Source organism: Coenobita brevimanus, chromosome 93 (genome assembly GCF_032717465.1).
Source record: "Coenobita brevimanus isolate Jiangsu-jjx chromosome 93, ASM3271746v2, whole genome shotgun sequence".
NCBI classification, from domain to species: domain Eukaryota; kingdom Metazoa; phylum Arthropoda; class Malacostraca; order Decapoda; family Coenobitidae; genus Coenobita; species Coenobita brevimanus.
This window is the reverse complement of record NC_137046.1, coordinates 60,854,799-60,881,863: the sequence shown is the minus strand read 5'-3', so window position 1 is coordinate 60,881,863 and position 27,065 is coordinate 60,854,799. Positions and strand designations below refer to the sequence as shown.

The window sequence follows — 27,065 nt, the reverse complement described above, 5'->3', positions numbered from 1 at the left end:
GAGCGTTATGAGCTGCATAATGTAAGCAGTAGGGATACACTGACGACCACCTTGTGCCCCACTGGCTTCGTGTTGTCATGTACTGTATGTGTTAAACCGTTTCTGCCCGATGAGACGTATTGTGTTGGCCCTGCTACCACCAGATGAATTGTTTATTATTACAGGTATTACTGTTATTATTATTATTATTATTATTGTTTTTGTTTTTGCTGTTCCTGTTATTGTTATTATACTTACTGTTGTCTTCTATTATTATTATCATTAATTATTATTATTAGTAGTAGTAGTAGTATTTATTATTGTTGTTATTCTTGAATGCGTTAACTCATCACGGTGACGTATTTTGTGCTGTTCTTGTACCCCGGGCGAGTTAATTAATCTTTAATTGCGACTTTACGAACTCGTTAAATAAAGCCTTCATTGACCCCTTTACTACCAGAGATCTGTCGTGAGTTGACTAATAATAAGCTAAGAGATGGTAAGACTATAAAAGAAACATACATCTTCGTGAACGCGTTGAAGTGTTGGTTTGGGTGGTCGGAGGCGTTGTAACGGGGTGGTATTGTGGGCAGATTATACGTATTAAAGTCACGAGGCGCTATATTTTTTTTTTTTTTCCCAACTGTAGCGATGGATCATTTACTTGTGGTCATGGATTGGCGTTGGCTGGGGATGGTAGTTATTACTGCCGGTAGGAAGTAATGGTTCGATGTGAAATACGCTGTTTGAGTTTGTGATGGCCATGTTGGGGTCGTGTATGGGTGTGTGTGTGTGACAGAGAGAGAGCGAGGGGGGGGGGAGAGGGAGAGAAAGGGAGGGAGCAGTAGTAATTAAAGATGCATTATTTACTGGTTCGAGTTGGTGGTGGTGATGGTGGAGGTCATGGTGATGGTGATGGCTGTGGTCCATTGTTAAGACTGTTGACTGTGGGTGTCCTGGGGCCAAGAGAGACGCGGTGCCTTAGGCTACCCGGTCTCGCCTCAAGGAACAGGAGAGTGGGGGACGGGAGAGCAGCAACCGGGCAGCAGTGTGTGGCAGGTGGTGGTCTACTGGGGGGAAAGACGGGGCAGGCTGGAGGAGAATGTGGAGGCTGAGAGTCGTAGAAAAAAGAAGACATGACAATTTCACTTTTGTTAAAGGAAGGTATGATAGGGAAAAGAGGATGAGTAGCGAGCGTAGAGAGGAATCTGCTGAGATCAGGTTTATGGCTCTTGGCTGAGAGTGGGTGTAAAGGTTATCACTACGGAAGACGGTCATATTGATGCCAAGATAGAGAGTGGTTTACGAATTGCAGTTGTGGGAAAATCAAGGTGCGGGTTTAACTAATATTGGAGGTGAGCTAATACAGAGTAATATTAAGTGACCATGGTAGGATGTGTGATTTAAATTAGGGAGGGAAAGGATGAATGAAATGTAGAGACCCGGTATAGACTGATTGAAGCAGAGTTGGGAATACAGAAGTCGAAACATTTACAATAAAATAATGATGGTTTGAGGCAGTGATGGTGGGTTAGTCGTGTTGTGGTTTGGCTGTGGAATTGGTGGTGGAGGCGGCAGTTGAAACATGCATGTCATGCATCCCCCACCCCCCAGAAATCTCGAATGTCATTTTGTGCACAGGACTTCACGTCGGTGGTGTTCATTAAGTTTCTGTAATGTTATACACTGTAACTGCGTGAGTTTGTTAAAATTTTCTAATATGCCACATTTAGACCTAAGTGATAACGTTGTTCTTAAATGTTTTCTTTGTTTTGCCCGGGGTGAAGATCATGCGCTGTTGTTAGATGACTCATCTCCTCTGGCTCGCCCGAGTACTTGCGCCTTGGTTGCTCTCAAAATGTCACACGAAACCGGCTTATTATTAAACCATGGTCCCGTTTATTATCAGCATGCGTGCCAAGTAGCTGTATATGCATCGTAAATAGTGTAGTTTCTCCCTGCTTGATGATGTACCCTGCTGTTAATATATTCAGTACAAGATAGAAGGCGTTTGAGTAATGAGCTTGGTAATGATAATGTAAAACTGTTGCCATGGGGACGTTGCTGATGCTTTTGTTGTTGAATTTGTGATGGTGCGATGGTTGTTGTCGTAGGGAGGTAGGGATTGTACCGATGGTGACGGTAGAGGTAGTCTGGGTATGATGTGAGGGTGCAAGTGATAAGAACCTAGATCGTGATGGTGTTAAGAGTTGTTGGTAGTAGTGGTAGGAGGTTAAGGATTGTAGTGATGGTGATGGCAGGAATGTAGATGTGGTATGGGTGTTTTGAGGGAAGTAGTGATGAAAACTGGGATTGGGGTGGTGGTAGAGTTGTGGTAGGGGGATGAGGATCATAACTATGGTGATGGTAGTAGGAGTAGGTGTGATGTGAGGAAGTTAGTGGTAAGGATTGGGACTGTGGTGGTGGTGATGAGGGTTGTGGTGGCTGGAGGCCAGTGACCAGGTGTACACAGCTAAGCCAGCACCCCCCCCCCCACCTCCCATCCTCCAATCCCCTTTCTCCCGTCCACTCGCCACCCGCCTCACCACCCATCTCATCACACTACACTGCCCACCATACCACAGTAGTCTTGCTACTGTTTAGCACATTATGACCTAACACACTGTACCACCTACCACCACGGACTCAAGATAACCACCGCTACCGCACCAGCTTCCACCATTGCCACACTGCCACATCACATAACATCACACATCACACCACTTAACACTACACCACATCACCATTGCTAGACTACACGATTCACCTCACCACACACCACACCACCCTTCACATCGTACTACCCAGCATACCAAACTCGTACTACATACCACAATATTTTGATACCGCTACACCACACCACTCCATACAGATCACAGACTACCCCTTTTATCCCACCACAGTGCGTTGAAATGTTCCAGTGGCTGATAATAATAATATTTTATTATTATTATTATGATTATTTTTCCCGTACAGTACACTGAGTAAGCCTTCCCCTACACACACACACACACACACACACACACACACACACACACACACACACACACACACACCCCGTTCAACACATTTTTGCCGTCCACAATAAAAAAAATTCTCTCATGTCACCAGTCACCCACGTTGCTGAACGTTTTCCCATTTCAGTTTGTTATGTTGTTATTGTGGAACGAGACACGTGGGGTATACTTAGGTTGGAATTCTCCTCGGTTAAGTAAGTTCCCTAATAACCCTTCCTAAGCGATTTATTTTCTTTATTACATGTTAATATCCTCATTGGGGCTGTTTAAATAATATCGCCGTACTTTTCATAAATAACGTACAGAATTATAGTAATCAGCCCAACAAAAAAGTCGGTAAGGAATACTTGCTAGGGAGCCTTCTAATCCGCTTGGTGGTTTAGTGGGATTAGTGCTTCAAGCGCATGTGGCGCATAGAGGGTTTAAATCTAAGGGCGGTCGGGTTATTGGTTACATAGTTCCTCTCAGGGGAAGCGCATAGTCTTTCTTGCCTTATATGTATGAATTTAGTAGGCTAGCCCCAGTGATCCAGATGAGGAATTGGTGCAATAATAATAAAAATAATTTGGACGGGAAGTAAAGTTGGTATCATCATTTAGTAGTTAGAATATATAATGGCTCAGTGTCTTGATTTTTTTTATTTTTTTTATTTTTTTTTATTTTTTTTTTTTTTAGGGATGCATTGGATGGGTAGGTTTGGTGAACGGGATATGTGTAGGCTGTGTAGTGTCGTATGCGTATGCTGTGACTGTGGTGTGTGTATGCTGTGTGTGTGGTATGTTTGCAGTGTACTGTGTGGTATGTTTGATGTATGATGGGAATTTGTGTTGTGTTTGTGGTATGTGTATGCTGTGTGAATGGTATGTGTATGCTGTATGATTGGAATGTGTTTGTTGTGGTTGTGGTATTTGCATGCAGTGCGAGTGGTATATGTGTACTGTATGATTGGAATGTGTATGTTGTGTGTGGTATGTGTATGTTGTGTAAGTGGTGTGTGTATGCTGTGTATAGTATGTGTAAGCTCAGTATGATGTGTGTAAGCAGTGTGAGTGTAGGATGAGTGGTATGTGTATGCTGTGTGAGTGGTATGTGCTTATGTGAGTGGTATATGTATGCTGAGTGTTGTATGTGCTTTGCTGTGTGTGTTGGTGACCGCGAGAGATGTGGCAGTGGTGGCTGGGTTGGAGGGTGGAGAGAGGGCTGAAGCACCATGTGGTTTGACGGTGAATCCACCACTTCCGTCGTGAGTCGCTGCTGCCGCCGCCGCCCACCTCCACCCACCCACCCACGCCCTCACCTTCATCCACCAACGCCGTCGCCCTCACCCTCACCTACCCACCCACGCCCACACAACTTTTCGAACTGGAGTGGTTATTTACATCTTTAATTTACTTCTTCAGTACAAGAAATCAACCAAAAGGTGACTAAAACGGGCTGGAATTAGAAATAATAAAAAGGATGTCAGGGTAGTGAAGGGGTTGACAGGATTTTACAATGTTGTGTAAATGAAAGCTTGGGATGTTAAGAAGTTATGCTGATAGTAGGTAAGTGTTGAATAAGGTTTTATGGTGTTCACAGGTCGGTGTAAATGAAGTTTTAGAGGTGTAGTAATAGTAAAGTGTTGAAACTTTCTGTCCGTGTAGTTTAGATGTTTACACCAATCATCGGAGTGCGTTGCTGAAGTTCGGGGTAAATAATTATGCTGACTTCAGAAAATTTTTGCTGAGTCTTATGTTAAACGGTTGTGCGACTCGTTTTTTATGCAGCATCCTCCCGCCGAAACTCAGTATGCTTGTCAAATTGTGAACATTTACAATTAGGTTATTTTTAGAAACTCGCATGTACCACATTGGAAACGTAACAATGTCCTGGTGCTTTGATATTGAGGATCAGTAGGATAAAGGGATACAGGCAGTGGAGTTGGAAGTGTTTATCGGTTTTTCATTGATGAGATTGTTTTGTCGGATTTCCTGTGATAATTGTTTTATCGGCTTTTCACTGAGGAGATTACTGTGGCGTTGGTGGTCTTCTGTTTGGAGTTTCTTCCATTGTGCCCCTTTGACATTGTAAGTTCGTTTCTTATTGCTGCCTTTATGTGTATGAATTATTTAATATTTATTGGTGGGCCATGCGGTTATGCTTTCTCGAAGGAAAACCTGCCCTCTTGTTTTCTTGTACGAGAGTTTAATATCGCGTCACTGCATCCAGGTGTTCCTATTAGTTAATGGTGTATGTATTGTGCATGTGAAACTTTTGAATTATGGACAATTATGTGCTTTAATAAGACATAGGATAGCATGAATAATAGAGAGGAGGGTAGGAACACCTTGGATCCACTGATTTACAGGTCTTTTGGCATTTTCCTGGAGGTGGTGGGCCAGCCTAACTTTCCCTCCCAACATTTCGCTAGAGGAAGTGATGTAATGGATTTCTACGACGTCCATTGTACGTCCAGGAGCATTATTGACTTTTTTTTATTTTTTTTATAGGGAATATCCTGAACGTGTAGTAGTCTGTACGAGTGAATAGTACCTAAAAATACATTGGGTATCTGGATGTAAAAAATGCATGAAAATATTGTAGGGGTTTAGGTGCAGACAATGCTGGGTTAATGTGAAAATATAGTAGAGGTCAACATGTAAACACTGCATAGTTAATGGGGAAGCATTTAGAGGACGGTAGGTTTTGTGAACCCCAAAATGACATGGACAATACCCGTTTTTTTTTTTTTTTTTTTTTTTTTTCAGTACGGAAAATATTTCGACGCATAGCTCGTTATCAGTTCGTAGAAAATTTGAGACTGCGTTTTATGCTGGTGTTGCAGGATGTATAGGATCTTTGGGGAACTAGTGTTAGACCTTTTGTAGTGCATATCGGTACCAGTACACTTAGAAAATGTGTGCTGTTTGGTATAGTGTTAAGGTGTGTTAATCTTTACCTGGTAGTACAAGCACATCCAGTTGATACTTAAGCTGTCTGTTAAATAATTTTTGCTTTGTACGCGGTAAATGTTGCTCGTGTGTCTGTCATGAAAACGATATTTACTTCGGCTAGCCCATGGATATAATAGATGTGTGCGTCAGTAGTATATACTGTATATTATGAACCGATGCAAGCTACCATATTAGTTACTTGAGTATGGAATGGGTGAGTATATGACAATGGTATGTGTATTTCTACAGTACTTCATTTTGAATTTGTTTATGAAATTAACACCCATTTTCTCGGTATCGATAGTCTTTCACTATTTAGCATCCCACTTCTGGCGACGTGACACACTCGTGGTTCGTAGACCTTTGTCATGTCGCGCATTTGTTTGGCGGGAAACAAACTTCTTTTATATTGTGATATGAGTTTAGAGTTCTGCTATTGTTCACATGAGTGAGATCATGTATGATAGGGTACCCTGAAATAGATTGTGTGTTAATAGTATTGTCGGTACATTGTAGTGTTAAAAATTGCTCCCCAAGACGGTATCATGGCCATCTCCCTCACCGAGTGTTACCGACCTCTCCTGCTTTTAGGAAAATCATTGTATACTTTGATTACTGCAGTGAACATTATTGCTCCACTTACATTAATTATTGATATGAAATCGTTTGAGGGTTAGATAAGCTCTGTAGTTGATTTTTATTTCTTATTTTTTTTTTTAGCGTAAAAGTATCACACGGTGCGTCACAAAACATTGGATAACGTGATGGCATCAAGACTTAGCTCACAGTTTGAAGGTCATACTGGGGGATGCAAAGACTTTTCCCGAATTTCTGCCTGACATTTTTAGACATTGTCGGATGTGTAGAAAATTGTGTTTAAACTACAACCCTAAATGGTGAATCATTGTAGATCAGTGCGGACACTGATGCTATGGGATAGAATCAGGGAGTCATTGAAATCCGTTTTCAGAATGCTGAAGTAAATTTTGAATCGAATATATGATCCAGTCTTTATAAAGGAGTTAGGGGAGCTGTTTTGGACAGCGCCAAATGTACTACATTGCAGAGACGGGTAAAGAAAATATTTGGCATTTTAATGCGTCATCCTGGATGAATGCCGCATATGCATTCTCCACCCAGTTAACAGGGGCATCACAGTAAGTTTCGCTCCCCTCCATTATTATATGGTTACCACCCAGCGTTGTAAGTGGTTTCCACGTTTAAAGGCAGCGAAGGCCTTACACTTCGGGAGGCCCTGAACAGAGTCGCATGACGCCCTGCATTGTGAATTTCGTATCTGGATATTAAAATTTCAGTAGCTTTTCTAACAGAACTTTCAAAAACATCTTAACTGATGTTATGTGAAAGAGAAGTAAATTCGCATTCAAATATCTTTCACTGATATTACGATACTAGCCAAATCTGGGGGTCCCCATTGAGGGGGCACTGGTCAGTTGCCCAATTGCCCACCCCTATAGCCACCGCTGGATACAGGAAACCATTAGGATTGTCGCTCGGTGAAGTTCCACCAGAAGTTAAAGAAAGATCAGTACAAGTGACAGGAAGGAAAGGGATGAGTAGGAAAAGAGAACAGACAAAGAAATGGTGAAGGAAGTAGTAGCAAGCACTGCATCAAGTGAGAGGATGTTGGGTGCCCTCACCTACCATAGTACTGTCAGTAATAAAATATTGTGATAAAGATAAATAGTAATACTTTTCAACCAGATGACACTTTTTCTAAAGCGATTCAAATTACCTGGCATTAGCTAGAATAAAATAAAAAATCTTAGGTCTGAAGGATATTTTTTCAAAGCTGAGGAGTGGTGTGATATTAGTTGGAATAAAATACAAGGCAGCCTTGGGTTGATGATGTTAGAGTATGGTTCCAAAAGCTGTATGTTCATGTGTTTTCAAGTTTCCTCTGCTACATGAAAGCTTTTCATTGCAGAACACATACGACCAGGTTGCATCAGAAACAAAGTTCCGTTACCTGCTCACCATTGTGGTAAATCAAGCAGCCAGTGAAGATGTCCGCACTATTGCAGCCGTCCTTCTCAGAAGACTTCTTTCTACCAGCTTTGATGAAATTTTCCCCCCAGTAAGTTTAGTATATCCAGCACGTAATAAGTCATTACAGCTGTGCATAGCATGTAAATCATGAACTTTTTTTAAGGTTACATCTAAGTTAAGCTACAATTTGTAAAATATTTGCCCCCAGGTTTGAGAATTTTGGTATTCTAGAGAGCATGAGAGTATATTTTTGCATCTCTGTTATAGTTTTATTACAACTGTAACCCCTGTACAGGTATACCTTAAGAGGAAGCATAGCATCATTTATTTGTATGTATGTATCACACAGTAGTTCAAAGAAATTACGTTGATTTAAAATAATTACCTCATTGAATATCTTCATACCAATAGTGCTGTTTTGTACGGAGACTGGAGGATAGTACTGTAGAAGTGCAAAATAAAAGCCCAGCAGGGCACGATAGTGAGGTAAAACCAAGCATCATAAGGCTTGAATGATGTGATTTTTTAAAAATAATTTGTTTGACCATGCTGTTGATAGTTGTCCCACTTTTATTGTCTGTTCCTGGAACCTACCTTACCTCATCATTTAGGTAGCAGTAAGGGTTGGGATGATGATGTGTGTCCAGATATTCATCTCTTGGTATTGACATGAAGTTGAATTATTTTCCCCCCAACCTCCAGTTACCAGCAGAGACCCGAGAAGAAGTGGGAACACGGTTGCTGGCATCAGTGCAGCAAGAAACAGATGCAAGCTTGAGAAAGAAGTTGTGTGATATCATTGGAGAGCTGGCACACAACTTAATTGACGATGAAGGCACCAACATGTGGCCCGGTCTCCTGCAGTTCCTCTTTGAGAGTGCAAGTTCTCCTTCCATATCTGATAAAGAGATTGCTCTCACTCTTTTTAGGTACTGTACATTATTACCATATTCTTGGTAGGTGAAAAAGACAGAGATTTGGTTACTGGTCAGTTTTCTTTATTTTTAAAGTTACAGGCCAAAAGCATATACAGTATTAAATATACTCTTAGTGCAGTATTGTATATAAGAGGATGTCAATATGTGTTAGAAAGAATTGAGTGAAGGTAGTAGATAGATGGTTACTGGTACCAGTGAACCTTAGAGGTACTGGTAATATTATGTGAGTGAAGTTTGGCAAGATATTTGGTAACATCACACAGTTACTACTGTGGCAAGAAACATTCAGTCACAAGTACCGTTTGTAGTCCAACCCCAAGCTTATCCCCCCCCCCCCCCCCTTTTTTTTTTTTTTTCTCTCCAGCAACTGTTGGGAAGTAACTAATTTGTTTTGGCTTTTAAGTTTAGCTTTTACTCCATACAAAATGTCAGCTATATAATGGCCAACCCCAAAGACAGGGATCCCTTAAGAGGAAACGTAGCATCATTTTTATGTGTATAATACTGTGTGAAGATCAGGTAGAAGTAGGTTTATTTTGAAGGTATGAGAAGATTTTGCATAATGGAATACAATTAGGGAAGATTCTGATTCTGGATCATTGGGTCGCTGAGTACTTGGTGTTTTGATTTTTGCTGATGCAGGAAAACAGAATGGCATGGTGGTGATTGTTTTGTTTGCAGTCCCCCGTTTTGGGATTAAAACATCTGGCTGTTGGTAGATAGGTTGAATGAAATGTGTAGGACTTTTCAGGATGGTCTGGCTACTGACTAGACAGCTAGGACACAGTAGGATTACTGGTGTTATCTAGCTTTATGCCATGGTGGTTTTCTGGTCTCCTACCCTTCCTCTTGACAGTATAGCTTAATTTTGTAAAAATAACTACTTTAACTTGTTTTTTTGTGACTTTTTGCAGCCTGGTGCCAGGGGTTTTTGGGAATCAACAACAGCACTACCTTATGATGATCAAGGCCATGTTGACATCCTCCTTGGCAGAAACAAGTTCCCCAACTGTGCGAACCTTGGCAGTCCGGGCAACAGCTGCATTCATACTTCTGCATGACAACGAGCCACATATACAGAAGGATTTTGCTGACCTTTTACCACAGTTTCTTCAGGTAAAATGAAAAAGTTTTTTAATTTAAAGTTTTTGGTTAAGAAGTATTCCCATATTGGAAAATGTGTTGGCATAGAAATAATTTGTTAACACTTTCATTACAGTTATCATCCTTGGACACCTGTGTGGTCTGGTGTCATCGACATAGATTTAGCAGAAATCACATAAAGAGGCAACAGAGAACTCTAGGTTGTGTGCTGTATAGGGCTGCTGCATTCCCTGTCCTGCATCTTAGAAGACATTGTTTTATTCTTCTTCCTAGACTTTTATTTGGCACTGGGGAGAAATCAGGTTTGTTTGGGTTAATACAGACTATTTCTAACCTGAGCACTATAGATTGTCTTTCTAGAGTATAACAAAATTGTATGGCAATGGCAAGAACAAAAGGAAAATTGTCTTCTGAATCTGAGAGGAGTTTAGAACATTTATAGTTTGAAGGCATCTTTTACCATCTTCCCTTGCATCTTGCATCCATCGTCATGGGGAGGAACTCTCTCGGTGAAAAAGTAGACACACTACATTAACTTACCCGTATTATATTTAGTTTATGGATGGCTTATTGTGAAAAAATTAAATCTCAATGTCCTGTTTCAGCAGATAAACTGCTATGTTTTTTGATGATGACCATTAGATGGAGTCAGGAGTCCAGAGGCTTTCTTGGTGATTGATTGAGAATATGGCTTATTTAACCCTTTAACAGTGGGGGGAGGGGGAGACCAAGGATGAGATGGAGTGGAGAGGTATATGAGAGGGGTATGTGTGAATGGGGGGAGGGCAGCAAAATGGTAGGGGACAGGACGACATGGAAGTGATTTGCTTGTGGCCTCCCCGTACAGGATTAAGGCATCTGGCTATAGGTAGTGGTAGGTAGATACTGTAGAGCAGTGGGGGCAGGGTGGATGCTGTTGGATTTGAATCACAGATTGATGAGGGTTGCACTGGGCATATGATAGTTTTTCCCTTTCGGTGATTTCCTTGCCCTCTGGATCCCTAGCTTACGCTATCCTCGAGTGAAAAAAGTTGAGATGTTGATGATAAATTGGAAGTGGCTGTGATGTGACCCGTGATTTTCCTTTCCAGGTTATTGCTGAGAGTATCCGTGAGGGAGATGATGATGCCCTGCTAAAGTGTCTAGTGGACTTGGCTGAGAGCTGTCCAAAATTCCTCAGGCCGCAAGTAGAAGCAATACTGCAGCTTGCAACAGAGGTTTGTATATTTTTTATTGTTAACTCCTTCCATATGGAGACATTTTGTGTTTTATTCTTCAAACCCCTAGATTTTTATATAGCTTTGGAGAGACAAGATGTAGCCTTAAATTATACCCCTGAATCCATCCTTCCATCATCCAATCCTATGTTGCCCCATGAGGAACGTAGGAGCCCGGGGCTAGGTAAGTTGGTCCTGACATTTAAGATGAGAAACTGAATTAAATTGTCTGGAGGTAGCAAAAATATATTTATAAAGCATGTCATTTTTTTTTTTTTTTTTTTTTTTTTTAATCGACTCTGGGAATAGGCTTTGCAGTATTCTTTCAAGGCCCAGTAGTCCTCCTACATACCGCACACCTCTACTTGTCACCACTTCGGCGCTAACACCCACCGTCCATACTGAATACATGCTAGGGCTGTCTCATACAGGACTGGTGTATTGGTATTGACTGAGTTGGAGGGGGTTTACTTTGAAAGCAGCAACCCTTTTTCATAAGCAGTGTCAATAATTAGGAAGACTTGAACTGTAGCTATACGGTATTTCTCCTTACTGTTGAATTAACACGTTCCATTTCTTGGTTGTTCCCACTGCTTTTATTAGTAGTGGTGGAATTCATACTGTTGCTGACATGTACAGTGCCACCAAATTATATTCCCCCTGTTCTTTGTTGATGTAATATAAAAATATATTCAGTACCAGTATCCATTTTTTAAATCTTCTATTTCTCTCCAGATCCTCCCAGATTCTGCAGTGGGTGATGGGTGGAAGCACTTATTACTGGAGGTGGTTGTGACATTGGCAGAAACAGCCCCAGCCATGGTGCGGAAGGCAGGGGCCAAGTACATGAGCACACTCATATCCCAGATGCTCAACATGATGACAGACCTTGAAGATGAAGAGGTAGGGCATCATGTTACTGTATATTTTTCCCATGTAAAGTGCTGTTATTATTTGCTGTGATAACTCAATTTCTTATGCATTATCTCTTCATATTTTTGTTGCTAGATGCATCTTGTTGGATTGCTCTGATTTAGTCACTTGCATTCCACCAGGATTGGAGCGTAAGTGATGAACAGGCAGAAGAAGATAACGATAGCAACTCTGTAGTGGCGGAATCCTCGCTGGACCGTTTGGCATGTGGTCTTGGGGGCAAAACAGTGCTGCCTCACATCAATGCCACACTGTCACAGATGCTGCAGAGTCACAGTTGGAAGGACCGCCATGCTGCCCTTATGGCTATCTCTGCAGTGGGTGAAGGATGCCACAAGCAGATGGAAGCCATGCTGCCTCAGGTATGTGTTTATCACAAAAGATCTGCTGTTGTAGGTTTTATATTTCATTATAACCTTGTTTTATTGTAGTCTCATCATTTTGGTGTGTAGTGTTGAAGACTTTTTTCATATTTCCAGTACTGTATTATATATGAAAGATTATAACCATATGACCAGCAAATTGACACCTAGTGGTCTAGTGAGCTATGGCTTTCCAAGTGGACAGGGCCTTTATGGGTCTGAGTCGGAGAGATGCCATGGGTTCATTGTTCCCATATCCCACAGGTGGGAGGGATTATACTGTTTTTACTCTAACTTGGCCCAGATTTACATGTAACTTAGTGGCAGAAAAAGAATACTACAGCTCTGCATACTCTACATAGCACTGCTTGGCTGCTAGCTGTATACCCTAGTGTTAATCTGTCACTACAACTGAGCATTTAAGGTGGAGAGTTGGCATTTATAGGGCAAGTTAAATAAACAGAGTATAGTCACCCTCACTTTAAATGTGTGGAATGCTTAGTCTAACCCTGTGATCATATGCTGCTGGGAAAGGGGGCTTTAAAATATTCGATTATGGTTGAGTGGAATATAATTGTTATTTGTTTTACCCCTTTTCAGATTGTGGGGGCTGTAATAAAGTTTTTAGAAGATCCTTATCCAAGAGTGAGGTATGCTGCTTGTAATGCAATAGGACAGATGGCAACAGACTTTGCACCAGTGTTCCAGAAGAAGTTCCATGAGATGGTTGTTCCTGGATTGCTGTTGGTCATGGATGATTACAGCAGTCCAAGAGTTCAGGTATTTATAGTGTATTGTGGGACTTTATTTTGCAGTTTATTATGTGGTATGGAAAGGTTTACCCAATGTGATTTTTTTTTTTTTCCCCACAGAGTCTTCATGATCTGGAATACTGTAACTTTAAACAATCATGCTTGAAACTTTAATTAATGAATAATGATGTATTTTGAACAGGCTCATGCAGGAGCAGCTCTGGTGAACTTCTCAGAAGTCTGCCCGAAGAATATTCTAGCTAAATATTTACCCACAATTATTGAAAAATTGGAAAGCATTCTGGCTGCAAAGTTTAAGGAGGTAAGTTTTTTCGTTATAGTAATATGTAACATTATTGATCCTTTTGGTATTTGTAAAATTTTATTACTAGCTATGTGCGATATTTTTAGACTACCTTATAATCTGAATGTGTCTGGAGAGAGAGTATTGCATAAGTAAACCTTATTTCAAATACAAATACACTTAGTACTAAATCAGTAGACAACTGTTTTTACTCTTGTAATATTTTGTACAAGAAAATATGCATCAGTACGTTCCATAATGCCAGATTTTCTTCACAAATGATCAATTGTTACAAAAATATCATGACATTGACTTAAAGTTGTGTGGAAAGCACGGGGTGAATGTCGCTGTAAAAGGCGTAAAACCTTGATCACTTGCTCCCTTCCTCCTTGATATTTATATAAAGCCTGCTGAACTGATGCCAGCAGCATTTGTTTTGTACATGCAAACAGTAGTGGAAGGATTAATAAAAAGGAGCTGTTTTGTGAGTCACTGTACAGTGTTTTGGTGTTCATAAATGGAGCTGGTTAGCTTACATCTGGTGATACTGTTTCCATTTGATAAGCATTAGACTGCAATAGTAATTTTCAGTATGATTCTGAAAATGCTTAATTGTTGTGTGTATGCCTTTTCAGCTGATGGAGTGTGGGACAAAGCTAGTGCTGGAGCAGGTAGTGACAACCATCGCATCAGTTGCAGACACTGCTGAAGAGAAGTTTGTTGAATATTACGATCGCTTCATCCCATGTCTAATGTACATAATTGAAAATGCCAACTGCCCAGAACTGAGGCTACTTCGTGGCAAGACAATTGAATGTGTCTCTCTTATTGGGCTGGCTGTAGGTGCTGACAAGGTGGGTATTATCACAGATAAGCCCTTGATTCCCATGACATATTCCTGTAGATGACGCTATGTTTCTTTAGTTTAATTGTGCTGCTATCAGACAATTTTTATTCAACTTATGAGAGCCTTGTGGTATTGAAGAGATTATTAAAGACTCTATCTAACCCCTTCAGTTCAAAAAGTCTATCCTATCCTAAGCTGAATATAATGGTCAGGAGATAATGTGAAGAAAATGTTAAATGTTTCATCATGCTGAATTGGATGAGGATAATGCCAGATTCTTCAGCTGTGGTAAGTACTCTTCAAGCATAATACAAAGAGGTGTTGCTATATATCGGGAATGTGCTTGAAAGTATCGCAACATGTTCTGTGCATCTGTTGCCCTGTATTAGAGAGTAGATGTAACTATAGGTTCATCTGAAATGTGATTCCAAGGGACTGCAGGCTTTAATTGCCATTTTGCAGTCCATGATCTTATTTTAGGGGGGATAGGTAAGTAGCTGGTTATATTGGTGCCACCACATGAAGGTATCCCTCTCCAGTACCTGTTGTTGTTGTTTGTCAGTTCTGGCCTGTCTGGCTGAGCAGACCCATCAGTTACAGGCAAGCAGCCACCCTTGCTGGGCCATCCTGTGCAGTGTACTGATGTTTCCCTGTGGTTGACTGCACCTTGCCATAGTGGAACAGTGGAAAAAATGTGGAGTTTGGTTCGTAGGTGGACTCCACATTTGCATCACCATTCGGAGAGCAAGCTGTCCTGTGCATTACATACTGTACACATCATAGTCATTTCAATATGGGATAGATATGTTCTTCAGATAGCATTCCACCTTGCCTTGTTCTTCCAGCTGTATTTACTAGTTTTATGAAAATAAAATACCAGTATGTAAAATACATTTCTGACATGAAAATTCTCCTTGCAGTTCCTGGTGGATGCTGGGAGGATGATGGATCTGTTGCTAAAAGCCCAGACCAACCAGGAGGACATGGCTGATGACGATCCTCAGGTGTCATATCTTATATCTGCCTGGGCCCGTGTTTGTAAGATTATGGGCAAGGGATTTGAGCCTTACCTTCCTGTTGTAATGGGGCCAGTGCTTAAAACAGCCTCACTAAAACCAGAGGTAGGTCAGGATTGGTAATAAGATGTTATTAGTTGTCACTTTATTTTTTAGTAGTACAAGGTTAGTTTCTTTTGTTATAGCAGACCCCCTCAACCTTTTATAATGCAACTTTTTTCATCATGTCATTCATCCGGCATCCATTATTGCTCTTCCCTGGCGGACTAGAATATCCCTTTGTACTTTTCTCAGGATGTTCTCAGGGTCTGTACAAACTCTGCTGTTCATATTGCTATAACTTTGTCACTCAAGATGATGATGATAAGGTTGATATAAAAAGCCAGTACCAGTATATAAATTTGTTCCCGTTTGTCATTTAGGTTGCACTTTTGGATAATGAAGATATGACTGCTGTGGAAGGTGATGAAGACTGGCAATTTGTGTCCATTGGAGAGCAACAGAACTTTGGCATCCGCACAGCTGGCCTGGAGGAGAAAGCCACTGCTTGCCAGATGTTAGTGTGTTATGCTAGGGAGCTGAAGGAAGGTTTTGCTGATTATACTGAACAGGTAAGAGAACTAGTTTTTGCTCCTGGCTGACTCATGTTATCATGGGTTTAACATTGTATTAGTATTACTGTCCTTATATTCACCAAATTATTAGGGTAAGTTTTCTCTCATATGTTTGCACGAGATAGCAGTAGAAGGCAAATGGTTGATAGGGTAAGAAAGATATGTAAGGCCAGCACCCAGGAGTTTCCAGTAGGGAGCAAGGCATCAGTGAGGTAGAGTAATAAATGTAGAGCTTACAGAAGTTAAACTATTCATTGAAGCCCCTACAAATTTTATATTATATATATATATATATATATATATATATATATGTGTGTGTGTGTGTGTGTAAAATTATCATCATATTTACATTTTTAAATTTGTTTTAGGTTGTGAAGCTGATGGTGCCGATGTTAAAGTTTTACTTCCACGATGGAGTTCGAACGGCAGCAGCAGAGTCTTTGCCATTCCTGCTTGAGTGTGCCAAGATCAAGGGGCCTCAGTACTTGATGGATATGTGGCAGTATATGTGTCCAGAGCTTCTTAAGGCAATTGAAACAGAACCTGAAAGTGAAGTGTTGTCAGAACACATGTATGCCATGGCCAAGTGCATAGAAATTTTAGGAATGGGTTGCCTTACTAAAGAACAGGTCACAGAACTAATACGTATCCTCGACAAGTCACTCAAGGAACACTTTGAACGATCTGTTAGAAGACAAATGCAACGCAAGGATGAAGACTACGATGAAGTAAGATATCAGTTTTGTGTATACAGTACAGTAGACATTGATTTTGGGCAGTGATGGAAACTATCTTAAACGGCACCGTCAACCTCTACCCCAACACGCACTTAACATATCCATCCACCTTTTTGGTCTATCTCACTTCGTCCTGTCTTTAGTCACTCAGATAAATCCTTTTCACTTCCCTATATATGCTTCCATTTGAAGCATAAAACAATCTCTCAAAAACTAAAGGTCAGCTTATACACTGAATGTAAAGTTGTTGATACATGGCAAATGAAAATAAGGCTGTGGCATAACTCACCTAAACCCAAAAATAAAATTGAAAATCATCAAAATTAAATCCAGAAAAATCAAACATTAAACTGTGTCCCCAAATGGCAGTGTTCACCCCACCTATGACTAAAACACATTAATCTGAGTCTTGAAACAGTTTATAAATCAACTTAAACAAAATTTAAGTCTAAAATATAATTAAAATTACCGGTAGTTCAAAATAACAATACCCATCGGATAACCGGGGACTGCCCATTAATAGGTAGGGGTGTTAATTTTTTCACATTGCTACGGCGGGGTATCATATAGCGATGGATTGTATAGTGGGGAATGCCTGTACAGTACTTCTTACCTGGTTAAATCTTGTAGCCGAGACAAAGTTTTAATAAGTCGTGGTTATTGGTAGTTACTGTTGTTTACACCTAAAACATGAGGAGTATCCTATGCTTTGCATCCCTCCATGAATGTAAAGAAACATCAGCTGAGTAATGGCTGTTCAGGTCTGCGAAACTGACATGCTATTACCGTAGGCTCTCTATGGATAGAGATATGTGTGTCGAACAGTTTTGCTATGGTGATTGGTTGCACACCTTAACCTTATAGCTACTAGACTTTGTTAGTACAATGTCTCTGGTGCTTGTAATCTTTTGCTGTTTTGGTTCTAATTACATCATTTGTCTGCTTGGTAACACATACAAATTCTTGACAGTCAGATGGAAGTAGTGTGGCTGTATTTTGGGGGTTGATATCCAGCAAATATAGGCCTAGACTTGAATTACACCTCAGAATTTTAGGGTTTGACTTATACGCTGGCATATACGGTATTCATTCTTTTCATTTGACCATACCAGCCAAATACAATCTCTTCTACTTCTTTATGAATGTACTCCCTCATATTAAATGAATCGTTCATAATGTATTGTTGTTAACGTGTGCATGGTCACCCAATGTTCTCTTTACACTTTTGTTCCTTTCTAAGGCCAGTATAGCTGTCACCTTTCCTCCCTGACTCTTTCCTAGTCTCCACAATATTAGCACATTTACCCTTTTAAAGATTAGGCTATATTAGTGCATTGAAGATCTTAAATTTATTCAACATTTTAAGCCTCTTTTATCTTTACCAACATGCCACACTGAGTCACCTACTATCTTGAAAACCATCACCTCATTCATATCTACATTTACTTTCAAACCATGCTGCATACTGATATCCATAAAGCTTTAAATTAGTCTGTAAAGATCGGTGGGGGTGCGTACCATCCACTCACTCAGTGTAGTGCTGCTTTGGGTGTCTGCCCTTTCCTCTCTTCCTTCCTTCTCTTTCTGTCTTTCCTTCATTCTTTCCTCTTCCTTCTGCCTACAGGTGGCTTTACACTCCCTCTTCTGTCTTTCCTTCATTCTTTCCCCTTCCTTCTGCCTGTGGGTGACTCTACACAGAGTGACATGCCAAGTGGTTTCCTGTACACCAGGAAACCATTTATCACACTGGGTGATGACCATATAACAAAATTATGGCACCAGGTGGTTTAGTGAGTAATTTAGGCACTCCGGTCAGATAGAGCCAGTGTAGGTTTATATCCAAGGGATGGTTGGGGTATATTGCTCACATAATACCACTCAGGGATGAGTGAGGCTGGTCATTCTCATCTTAAATACAAGGACCAACTTGCCTAGCCCCGGGCTTCTATGCTTCTCACGGGGCAACATAGGATTGGCTGATATGTGGATGGTAAAGATCTGTTCAGTTTTAGCAAGCATTACAGCATCATCTGCATATATTATGTTTGAAGTACTCCACCCCTCATCTTGTACTGCATCACCATCCCTAGCTTTCTTTCTACAAACTCGTCAGGTTTTAATCTCTTTCATACTCCCATCCACATAAATATTGAACAGCCATGGGGAAGTCACATACTCCTGTCTCATTGATATGCTGATACTGTATTTACCACATCAGAAATATCAGTGTAAATTCCCTGTTTGTAAGATCATTCTTATTGTACACTGCTGGTAGTGTTACTGTTTGCATAAATCTTTTTCCATGTCATTAATATTTGCACAAATGTTACAGGAGATTCAGCTCATCAAGTTAGAAGATGGTATGGTGGAATGTATTTATGTTTATATTTCGTTATTTCAGGATGTAGAAGAACACCTTTTAGACGAGGACGATGAAGATGTTTACGTTCTAAGCAAAATTGCCGACCTTATGCACTCCCTCTTTGCGGCATATGGAACATTCTTCTTCCAGTTCTTTGATGTACTTCTCCCACAATTTGTAAAGCTATTAGCCCCTACTAGACCATGGCCTGACCACCAATGGGGCTTATGCATCTTTGATGACGTCATTGAATATGGTGGCCCTGCATGCGAAAAATACACTGAACACTTTTTGCAGGTAAGGATATTTTAACTTTTTATCATTGCTTCCTGTAAGGTGAGGCTTCAACAAGTTTGTAATTCTTGGTAATAAGCTGCTGCTCTTCCTCCTCCTCCAGTGACACATCACTCCTGTCATACGGTTAACCATCATCACTGTCCCTCTGCCCACTCCTCCCTTACCCCTGCTGTGTATGCTCCCATTCAGCCACAAACTCGGATCAAGTGTCCATGGTAGAATCACCTTAAGGCATTTTGTCTTTTGTACTAAAGACTTTAGAGCTGAAACTAGCTTACAAAACCAGTTCCACTAGCAATAGCATCCCAGACTGAAATGATCAGGATGCTGATTTCAGGGATCTGGTGAAATTTAGTATTTTTTTTTCCTCAACAGCATCTAGAACATTTAATTCAGAAGTTCCACATTTTGCACATATAAAATATTCATCAGTTTAAATGTAAGTGCTGCTGCAACAAACTATATCCTATGATAACAGCCAACACTACCAGTATACGATCCTTTTGGGTCCCTGAGCGTACAGGGCATGGGAAAGCCCCAGTGTCACAGTATGATTGTCATTTTTGGGGGAAGGGAGATGTAGTGATTGTTTTCACTTTTGCTGAGAAGTGCTTTAGACACTTAAGTAGTTTTAGTGTATTCATCTCTGTTTTCTATAGACATCCTTTCTCCACATCTAATATGTACGGGAAGTAGGCTGGTCATCTACCCTTCAGTATCTTAGCCTAGGGCCTGACAGCTTGTAGTGAATTGGATAATATGGTGCAGGTACTGTTACCATATAATTTTATAAGCCATGAAGTTAACATAACTTATTTTTCAGCCTCTACTAGGGTTCGTAACAGATAAACAGGGTGAGGTGAGACAGGCAGCAGCGTATGGATGTGGTGTACTAGGGCAATTTGGAGGGCCAGCCTTTGCCACTGTGTGCGCGCAGGCCATCCCTCTCCTTGTGCAGGTCATTGAGAGCCCTGATGCCCGCAGTGAGGTCAATCTTAATCCCACAGAGAACGCTATTGCAGCCGTCACCAAGATACTCAAGTACAATAATTCTGCGGTTGATGTTGATAAGGTTAGCATTTAATTTGAGTTTTTGATCTGTACATTATTTTTGTAGTAATTCATATTGTAATACAGGTATATTCTGTCAGAGATAGACTTTACACTCCATGGAGGAACTCCAACTTTTATGTTCCATGCTGTGAATTCTAGTATCTGGAAGCTTTTAGACTCAAGTTCAGTTCTGAATAAAACTTCTATATTGCAGATATCTGTATTCAAATATATCAGAAGTCACACTAGAGGCTAAAACATAATTGTCCTAGTGTCCTCATACTTCAAGTTTTGGGCAGTCATTGTACCTGGTCTTCAGTTTGACTTTGGAATATTTTCTAAACTAATATAAAGCATTGTAAATACTGTAATTTTATCATGATATGGAATAGTATAATGCTGCAGAATGAAAATTTGTAGTAATATTGACATTCTAGCTGGAAGAAGAGCTACATTAATGTAAGACCTGAGTGTCCTGTGTAAACAATGAGGTGCATGGTTTTTGTAGTGCAACACCACCTTGTATAGTTTCTAGAAGAGTCTAGAGAAAATTATGTGTTTGTGTGGCCTTGAGGTCATTTAAGCATGAAACAAGTAGATCCAACATATTTCTGTGGATAGGGGATAGGAGCAGAGGGACGTTTGTATAACAGGGTTGTGGAGCCATCTCCAGAGCCAGAGTACTTTAATTGTATTGTGTTGCTGCAGGTGATCCCAATGTGGCTGTCTTGGTTGCCTGTGTGGGAGGACACAGATGAAGCACCTCATGTGTATGGCTACCTGTGTGACCTCATCGACAACAATAATCCATTGGTCCTTGGTCCTAACAATTCAAATCTTCCGAAGCTCGTTGCTATCTTTGCAGAGGTATTGTCCTTTGTTATTATTACTTTTATTGTTGTTGTTTTGACAACAGTTCTGCATTTGGAAACTGGAAGAGAATTGTAGGAAGCTGTGTTTGTGCCCACAGTAACATATGAGTGGAAGGTTTGGTGTGTTCTGAAAACATAAAATCATGAGTAAGAGTAGTAGATATTGGTTTATTGAGCAATATGTATGTGGAGCTTATTGTGTGGATAGGATAAGAACTATTGTCAGCCTTTGTAAAAGATGTTGCATAACATGTCTTGAAAATAGAGTTGAAGAGTGTACTTTGATGGTATGGTCATTCAGAGAGATTGGATATAGATAGGGTGATGAAAAAGGCTTATGCGGGTGAGTTTGAAGGTGGGGAAAGCATGGTAGACCAAGAAGATGGATGTGTATGATAACCAAGTTTACTAGAAAGTGGGCATTGGAAGATGATGATGAGACTAGGAACCAACAATAGTTGGATGAAGTATCTATGGAGGAGCACATGCCATGGGTTTGGAAACCCAGTTAGAAACTTCACCAGACCTTGTTTCAGAAATGTGCCACAAGGTTCGCTTCCGTCGTCTAGCTCTGATGCGGGGTAGGGTATGAAAAATTAGCCAGTGCTTTTTTCATCATCATCATCATCCAGACCTCCACCCTAGGGCAGGGTGAGGAGTAGCAATGTCCAGACAGCCTAAATTTGCCCAGTCCAATGGGCCAGGCTTCCATTCACTCATCATTCAAGTCCCAGGAATCCTGGTTCTATTGAATACACCAAAAACATTCACCACATTCTGTAGCTTCACATAAACGTATCCGATTGAGTCAGTCTGGACGCTGCCACATTAAAAAGGGGTGCCAAGTCCCTGATCATGCACTTCTCTCACAACATTCATCAGGCCAGCTCGATCTCTTGTCAGTTCCCCAGCCTCACCGACTTCCAAACCTTTCTTCCTCACACACACATCCACCATATCTCTCCACCTTCTGCTTGGCCTGCCTCGCCTTCTTCCTTCTTCAGATTCGCTTAGATATACCTTTTTCACCACTCTGTTGTTATCCATTCTCTCCTCATGACCATACCATCTCAGTACACAGGTGTGTATATGCAATTGATTGAAGAGAAAAAAAGATTCCTATCAATAGCAACATTATTATTAACTTAGTACAGTATTAGGTACTATTTCACAGGTCTTTCAAATACTGCAAAAATATTTAATCAAGGCTGGGCAGTGCCAGACTACCTGGTGGCATGTCTCTGAAACAGGGTTTGGTGAAGTGTCTAATTCCAACTTGATAGTTGATGAATTGTGTATCTGGCAGGTAATGTGAAGTGCATCTATTTAAAAAAAAAAAAAAAAAAAAAAAGGACAACCAGGATTCCAGGAGCTTGTGTGAATAAGTGGCCCATTTCACTAGGTATGTTATTTATAGTTCTCTCACTTATATGCTTTCTCTTTGTTTTCTGGACTCCACTCTATATTTTTGTGGGAAGAATTTAGGCTTTTTTGCTGACAGTGAGTCATCATCATTTTAATACTGTATATAAAACCAACCCGTACTGTGTATTCATTACAGGCATTCAAGAGGGAGGCAGTTGAAAAGGATAGCGAGGTCACCGAGAGGATGCTGAATATGGTACGTCAGTTGCAGGCCAACCCAGAGATGTTCCAGGCCTGTGTGAGTCAGCTGACCCAAGAGCAGAAGGTTGCCCTTCATGGGTACCTTACTTCTGATTCTGCTGCATCCTCACCCACGTAGTCCTTCATCCTTGCCCATTCCCTGTAGTCCCCTTCAGACCCACTTATGCAGCTCCTTTGCCTCACTTAGGTAATTCTTCCTTGCTCATGTAGTCCTGTGCTCCCCCATCCTGATACATCTATCCACTCCTCAAGCCTGTTGCATCATTTATTCTTTAATGTTTGTTTATGGCAATACTTTTCAAAGGTTAATGCATTTGTAGTTTTTCTTTTTCTTTTTTTCTGCTGTGTGTAATGTTGCAGATGGAATTTATTTTTGTGAAGAAGTGAAAAGTTCACTATGTACCTATGCTAGTGATTCCAGAGCACGATGGTGTCCGTTAACTTTTTCATGATTGAGTGTTGCACATGTGTCTGTCACGTCTTTGTTATAATAATTTTTCTGCATCATATTTTATAGTTGATGTTCAACTCAAGGTGTGATATTAAGCTTTTGCAAGACAGCCTATATGACAGTGTAATTTCATGCAACTTTTAGAGTGCTATGTATAAAGAATATTGCAAAGTAATTATTACAAAACATGTCAATGTATGAAGACTTGTTAGTGTTAAAAATTGAAATATCAGTTTATATTTTGCAGGTTTTTAATGCTACTCGTCATAATCAATCTGGACCATTTATATGTTGGGATTGCTGTAAAATTATAGCAATTATGAGACTGCTCTGACATTTTGATATACACTGAGTGTATGATATATAAATATATAGATATATTTATAAGTAGCAAATTTTTCCTACTATTCCATTGTTGGTGAGTAATTTTTGGATATATATTTGTTTTTGTATCCATTTCAATATGTTAAGGCTAGGGAGTTATTGGTGGGCTTCAGCTACCCAGGTATATGTGTATGAATAAATAATTTACTTATTTCTTGTTTGTTAATATTTTATTTAACAAAGAAAGAAAAATGAGTCATTCCACACAGTAGTCCTGGTAGCTAGTTAGGTCAGTTTGGTAGTCCAGTATGAGCTGGGTACATTTCCATGAATATTCAAACAAAATATATCTTCATCCCTTCAAACTTTATCTGCTGCTGTTGCATGTAGCTGGTTTGGTTTTCATTCATTATTTGATAATTTTCATCATATTTCAGAGTGATATGTATTACAGTATTTCACGTAAAATTATTTTTATGAGTCCTTTTACAGAATGTTTGATGCACATACATGAAGTATGCAAATCTCATCCTTACATTCTGAAGCTAATAATGTACATACTTTGGGTCACAGTCTCGTTCACTTTGGAACTTTCATAACACGTGTTCCTAAACATTTTATTTAGCCTGTTACACCATGATATTTTCTGTGTTACTGATGTAAACTATGTTGATATTAGGAAGACATAAATAGTGTACAAGAAGATATTAAGGTGTAATGTACAAAAATAATTTGATAAGGAAGAATACTATGAAGCCTTCCATGTCAATGAGAATAGGGGCCTTTATTAACACAAATAGCTGGCAAACACGTTTACACTGGCCTCAGACTTGCATCACACGGCACTTGGGATTTATGGGGAAGTGAAGTAGATGCTCTGCCCTTCAGCAGGTACAGGTGAAATGCAGTTGAAAGAATGTATGAGCAATATTTAGATTCACTGAATATTTTCTTACTATGAGTCATCATATTGTTAAGATTTCACCCTTTAAAATTACGTATAGTAATTTCGTTAACAAAATTAATGCACATTAGCTGTATATTTCATTGCAATAATAGTATACTGCAGATATATGCTGGGAGTTCCTTTTGTTTCTGTTATCAAGTGTTTATGTTCCAGGTGGTTCATAGGAAAAAATTTTGAATTGTGATTTTGATTTTGACATTTAATGGATTTGATTTTGACATCTTGTGAATTTGGTTTTGACATCTTTTTATGTATGTGTGTTGTTTTGGTGTGAATACAAGTAATCATTCAGTGTAAGCAGAGCATCTTCAGATCCATCAGTGTAAGTACCAAAGATACAAAGTTGCAGTTTGATGCCCTAACTTTTTACACTTAACTTCAGCTCCATTTTAACCAGTAATTTAAACTCATGCATTCAACTCCTGACTTATTTATTTTATTATTAGCACTGGTTTACTTGTGTTCATACAAGTGTCCATATCAGCCACGCCAATTCTCTATCCGCTGCTAGAGGTTGGATTAGTGCAAGTTAACCAGATAGTACTGTGTAGTTAAGTGGGTCTTTGTTCAGCTTCATATTCCATTATTTGTATTTTTTTATTTTTATGTTAGGGACATCTTGCCTTATAGAGGTTTAAGCGACTATTTTTTGCTTCAACTATATGTGTACATTAACTTGTTCCTACACTAGTTGTCTGTAATAGTGTACTTTTGCATGTCATTATTCTCAGGTTCTGTCTTCAGTGTTGCGTTTTTTTTTTTTTTTTTTTTTTTTTTTTTTTTTTTTTTAAACCCCTTCAGTCTGGTGATGTATTTTTGTATTTTTATTCTCTTGACCACCAGGTGATTTTATCCAGCTTTGGAGAGACCTCCGGCTATAGGAACTTAGTATAGCCTCCAATAACCCCTTCAGTACAAGACCTCGGTGCTGAAGAGGGAGGCCTTCATGTGGTAGCACTGATATAACTGGGCAACATAATTGCCTTGTTATACAAATGTCCCGCAGTTACTTCCCAAACCCCCTGAAAAGAGGATGTGGAACTGTGGAAGGGCAGCTTCAGCCTGCAGTCCACTGTTTTCACATTTCAGATGAACGTGGGACTATAACAACATACGTCTCCCATAAGTTGAAGAAAATTGTCTGGAAGCAGTAAGAGTTAAATATAAAAGATGTTGTTGTAGTGAAGGAGTTGAAAGTTTCCCTAAGTTATGTGAAGTGTTACTTGTACTGCATTCATGGTTACCTCTGTGAACTGTTAGGGCCCCCAGTGAATGTAAATAGTATATATATATATATTTTTTTTACTGTGATCTACTTATCTTTTTTTCTTTGGTGTACAAGAAGTTAGGAAGATCCAGTAACACCTATCAGTTATGCCTCTTACCCTTCTCTTTCAGGTGACGTAGGTTTTAAGTGTGTTTATCAGTATTTGATTTACTTGCATTATCACCGATGCTCTTGAACGTGTTGTGGAAATGGAAAGGAGAATGGGAATATGCTTGAGAAATCATTTGATATGATTTCCAGTGTTGGAGCTGTAATGGCAGAGGCTGATGCTCACTGGCTTAACATATCTATGCATACGTGACTGGCTTTAAGATTATTTCATGCAGTTAGGTACATTGTGAAGATCTTTCTTGAACTGAAATTTGTGTGTGAAAAATATTGGCTGTCTGGGGTGAGCTGTGATAAAAACTTGACAGACTTCCTGATTAAGACGTCCACAATTTACCACTCAACTTCAGATGGATTCTTTTCGCCTCTGGTGTGTGTTTAGGGGCATATGTACATAAAACTTCCACTCAATATCAGTAAATTGTATCATCTGAAGATCTGCATTTGTTTATCCAAGCATATCCTTGATACTAATCCTCTAAATGTTTGAAAGTATACACACTAATCATTTTCAACTGGACTGGCTGTCAGTTACAAATGCAACGTGATTTTACTCGGGTCGTGGTTGAAGTACGGCTTCAGAAAATTTATCATTCCATCCATCCTAAAAATGTTTACCCTGTGAATGAAATGAGGGAGGATGGTTGTGTTTTAATTTGGCATGCAGAGGTGTGGCATGACTGTCAGTGCATAAGATAATCTTTAAGTATTTTAGCGAAGAAATTTTGTTCACCCTGACACATTTAGCTGGACAAATTCCTTTAGTGTCTATCTGCCTTCTCTTTTGTTAAATGCATGACTTGTCCCTGTACATTTTCCCCACAGCATTTATACCACAAATGAAGTTGAAAAGTGAAAATTATATGATGTTTTTGTGGTGAAAGAAAATATACATCCATGGCTGACGTGTTTATGCATGCCATATAAAGTACAGATTATAATAAACACGGAAAA

General features: G+C 39.8%; 1 protein-coding gene across 1 annotated transcript in view; it reads left to right on the top strand.

Annotated features, from left to right (window-relative positions):
- The window catches only part of Karybeta3 (karyopherin beta 3), a 41,010-nt gene extending 15,544 nt beyond the window's left edge, over positions 1-25,466 (top strand). Inside the window, exons 2-17 of the mRNA XM_080282456.1 lie at positions 7,878-8,027; positions 8,642-8,868; positions 9,792-9,993; positions 11,073-11,198; positions 11,934-12,101; positions 12,254-12,493; positions 13,094-13,273; positions 13,448-13,567; positions 14,185-14,403; positions 15,317-15,517; positions 15,835-16,023; positions 16,395-16,754; positions 19,165-19,422; positions 20,246-20,494; positions 21,184-21,342; positions 22,909-25,466. Of these exons, the coding sequence (XP_080138582.1) occupies positions 7,878-8,027; positions 8,642-8,868; positions 9,792-9,993; positions 11,073-11,198; positions 11,934-12,101; positions 12,254-12,493; positions 13,094-13,273; positions 13,448-13,567; positions 14,185-14,403; positions 15,317-15,517; positions 15,835-16,023; positions 16,395-16,754; positions 19,165-19,422; positions 20,246-20,494; positions 21,184-21,342; positions 22,909-23,091 (3,231 nt within the window). The 3' untranslated portion in view covers positions 23,092-25,466. The remainder of the gene's footprint in view (positions 1-7,877; positions 8,028-8,641; positions 8,869-9,791; positions 9,994-11,072; positions 11,199-11,933; positions 12,102-12,253; positions 12,494-13,093; positions 13,274-13,447; positions 13,568-14,184; positions 14,404-15,316; positions 15,518-15,834; positions 16,024-16,394; positions 16,755-19,164; positions 19,423-20,245; positions 20,495-21,183; positions 21,343-22,908) is intronic.
- Positions 25,467-27,065: the final 1,599 nt, after the last annotated feature.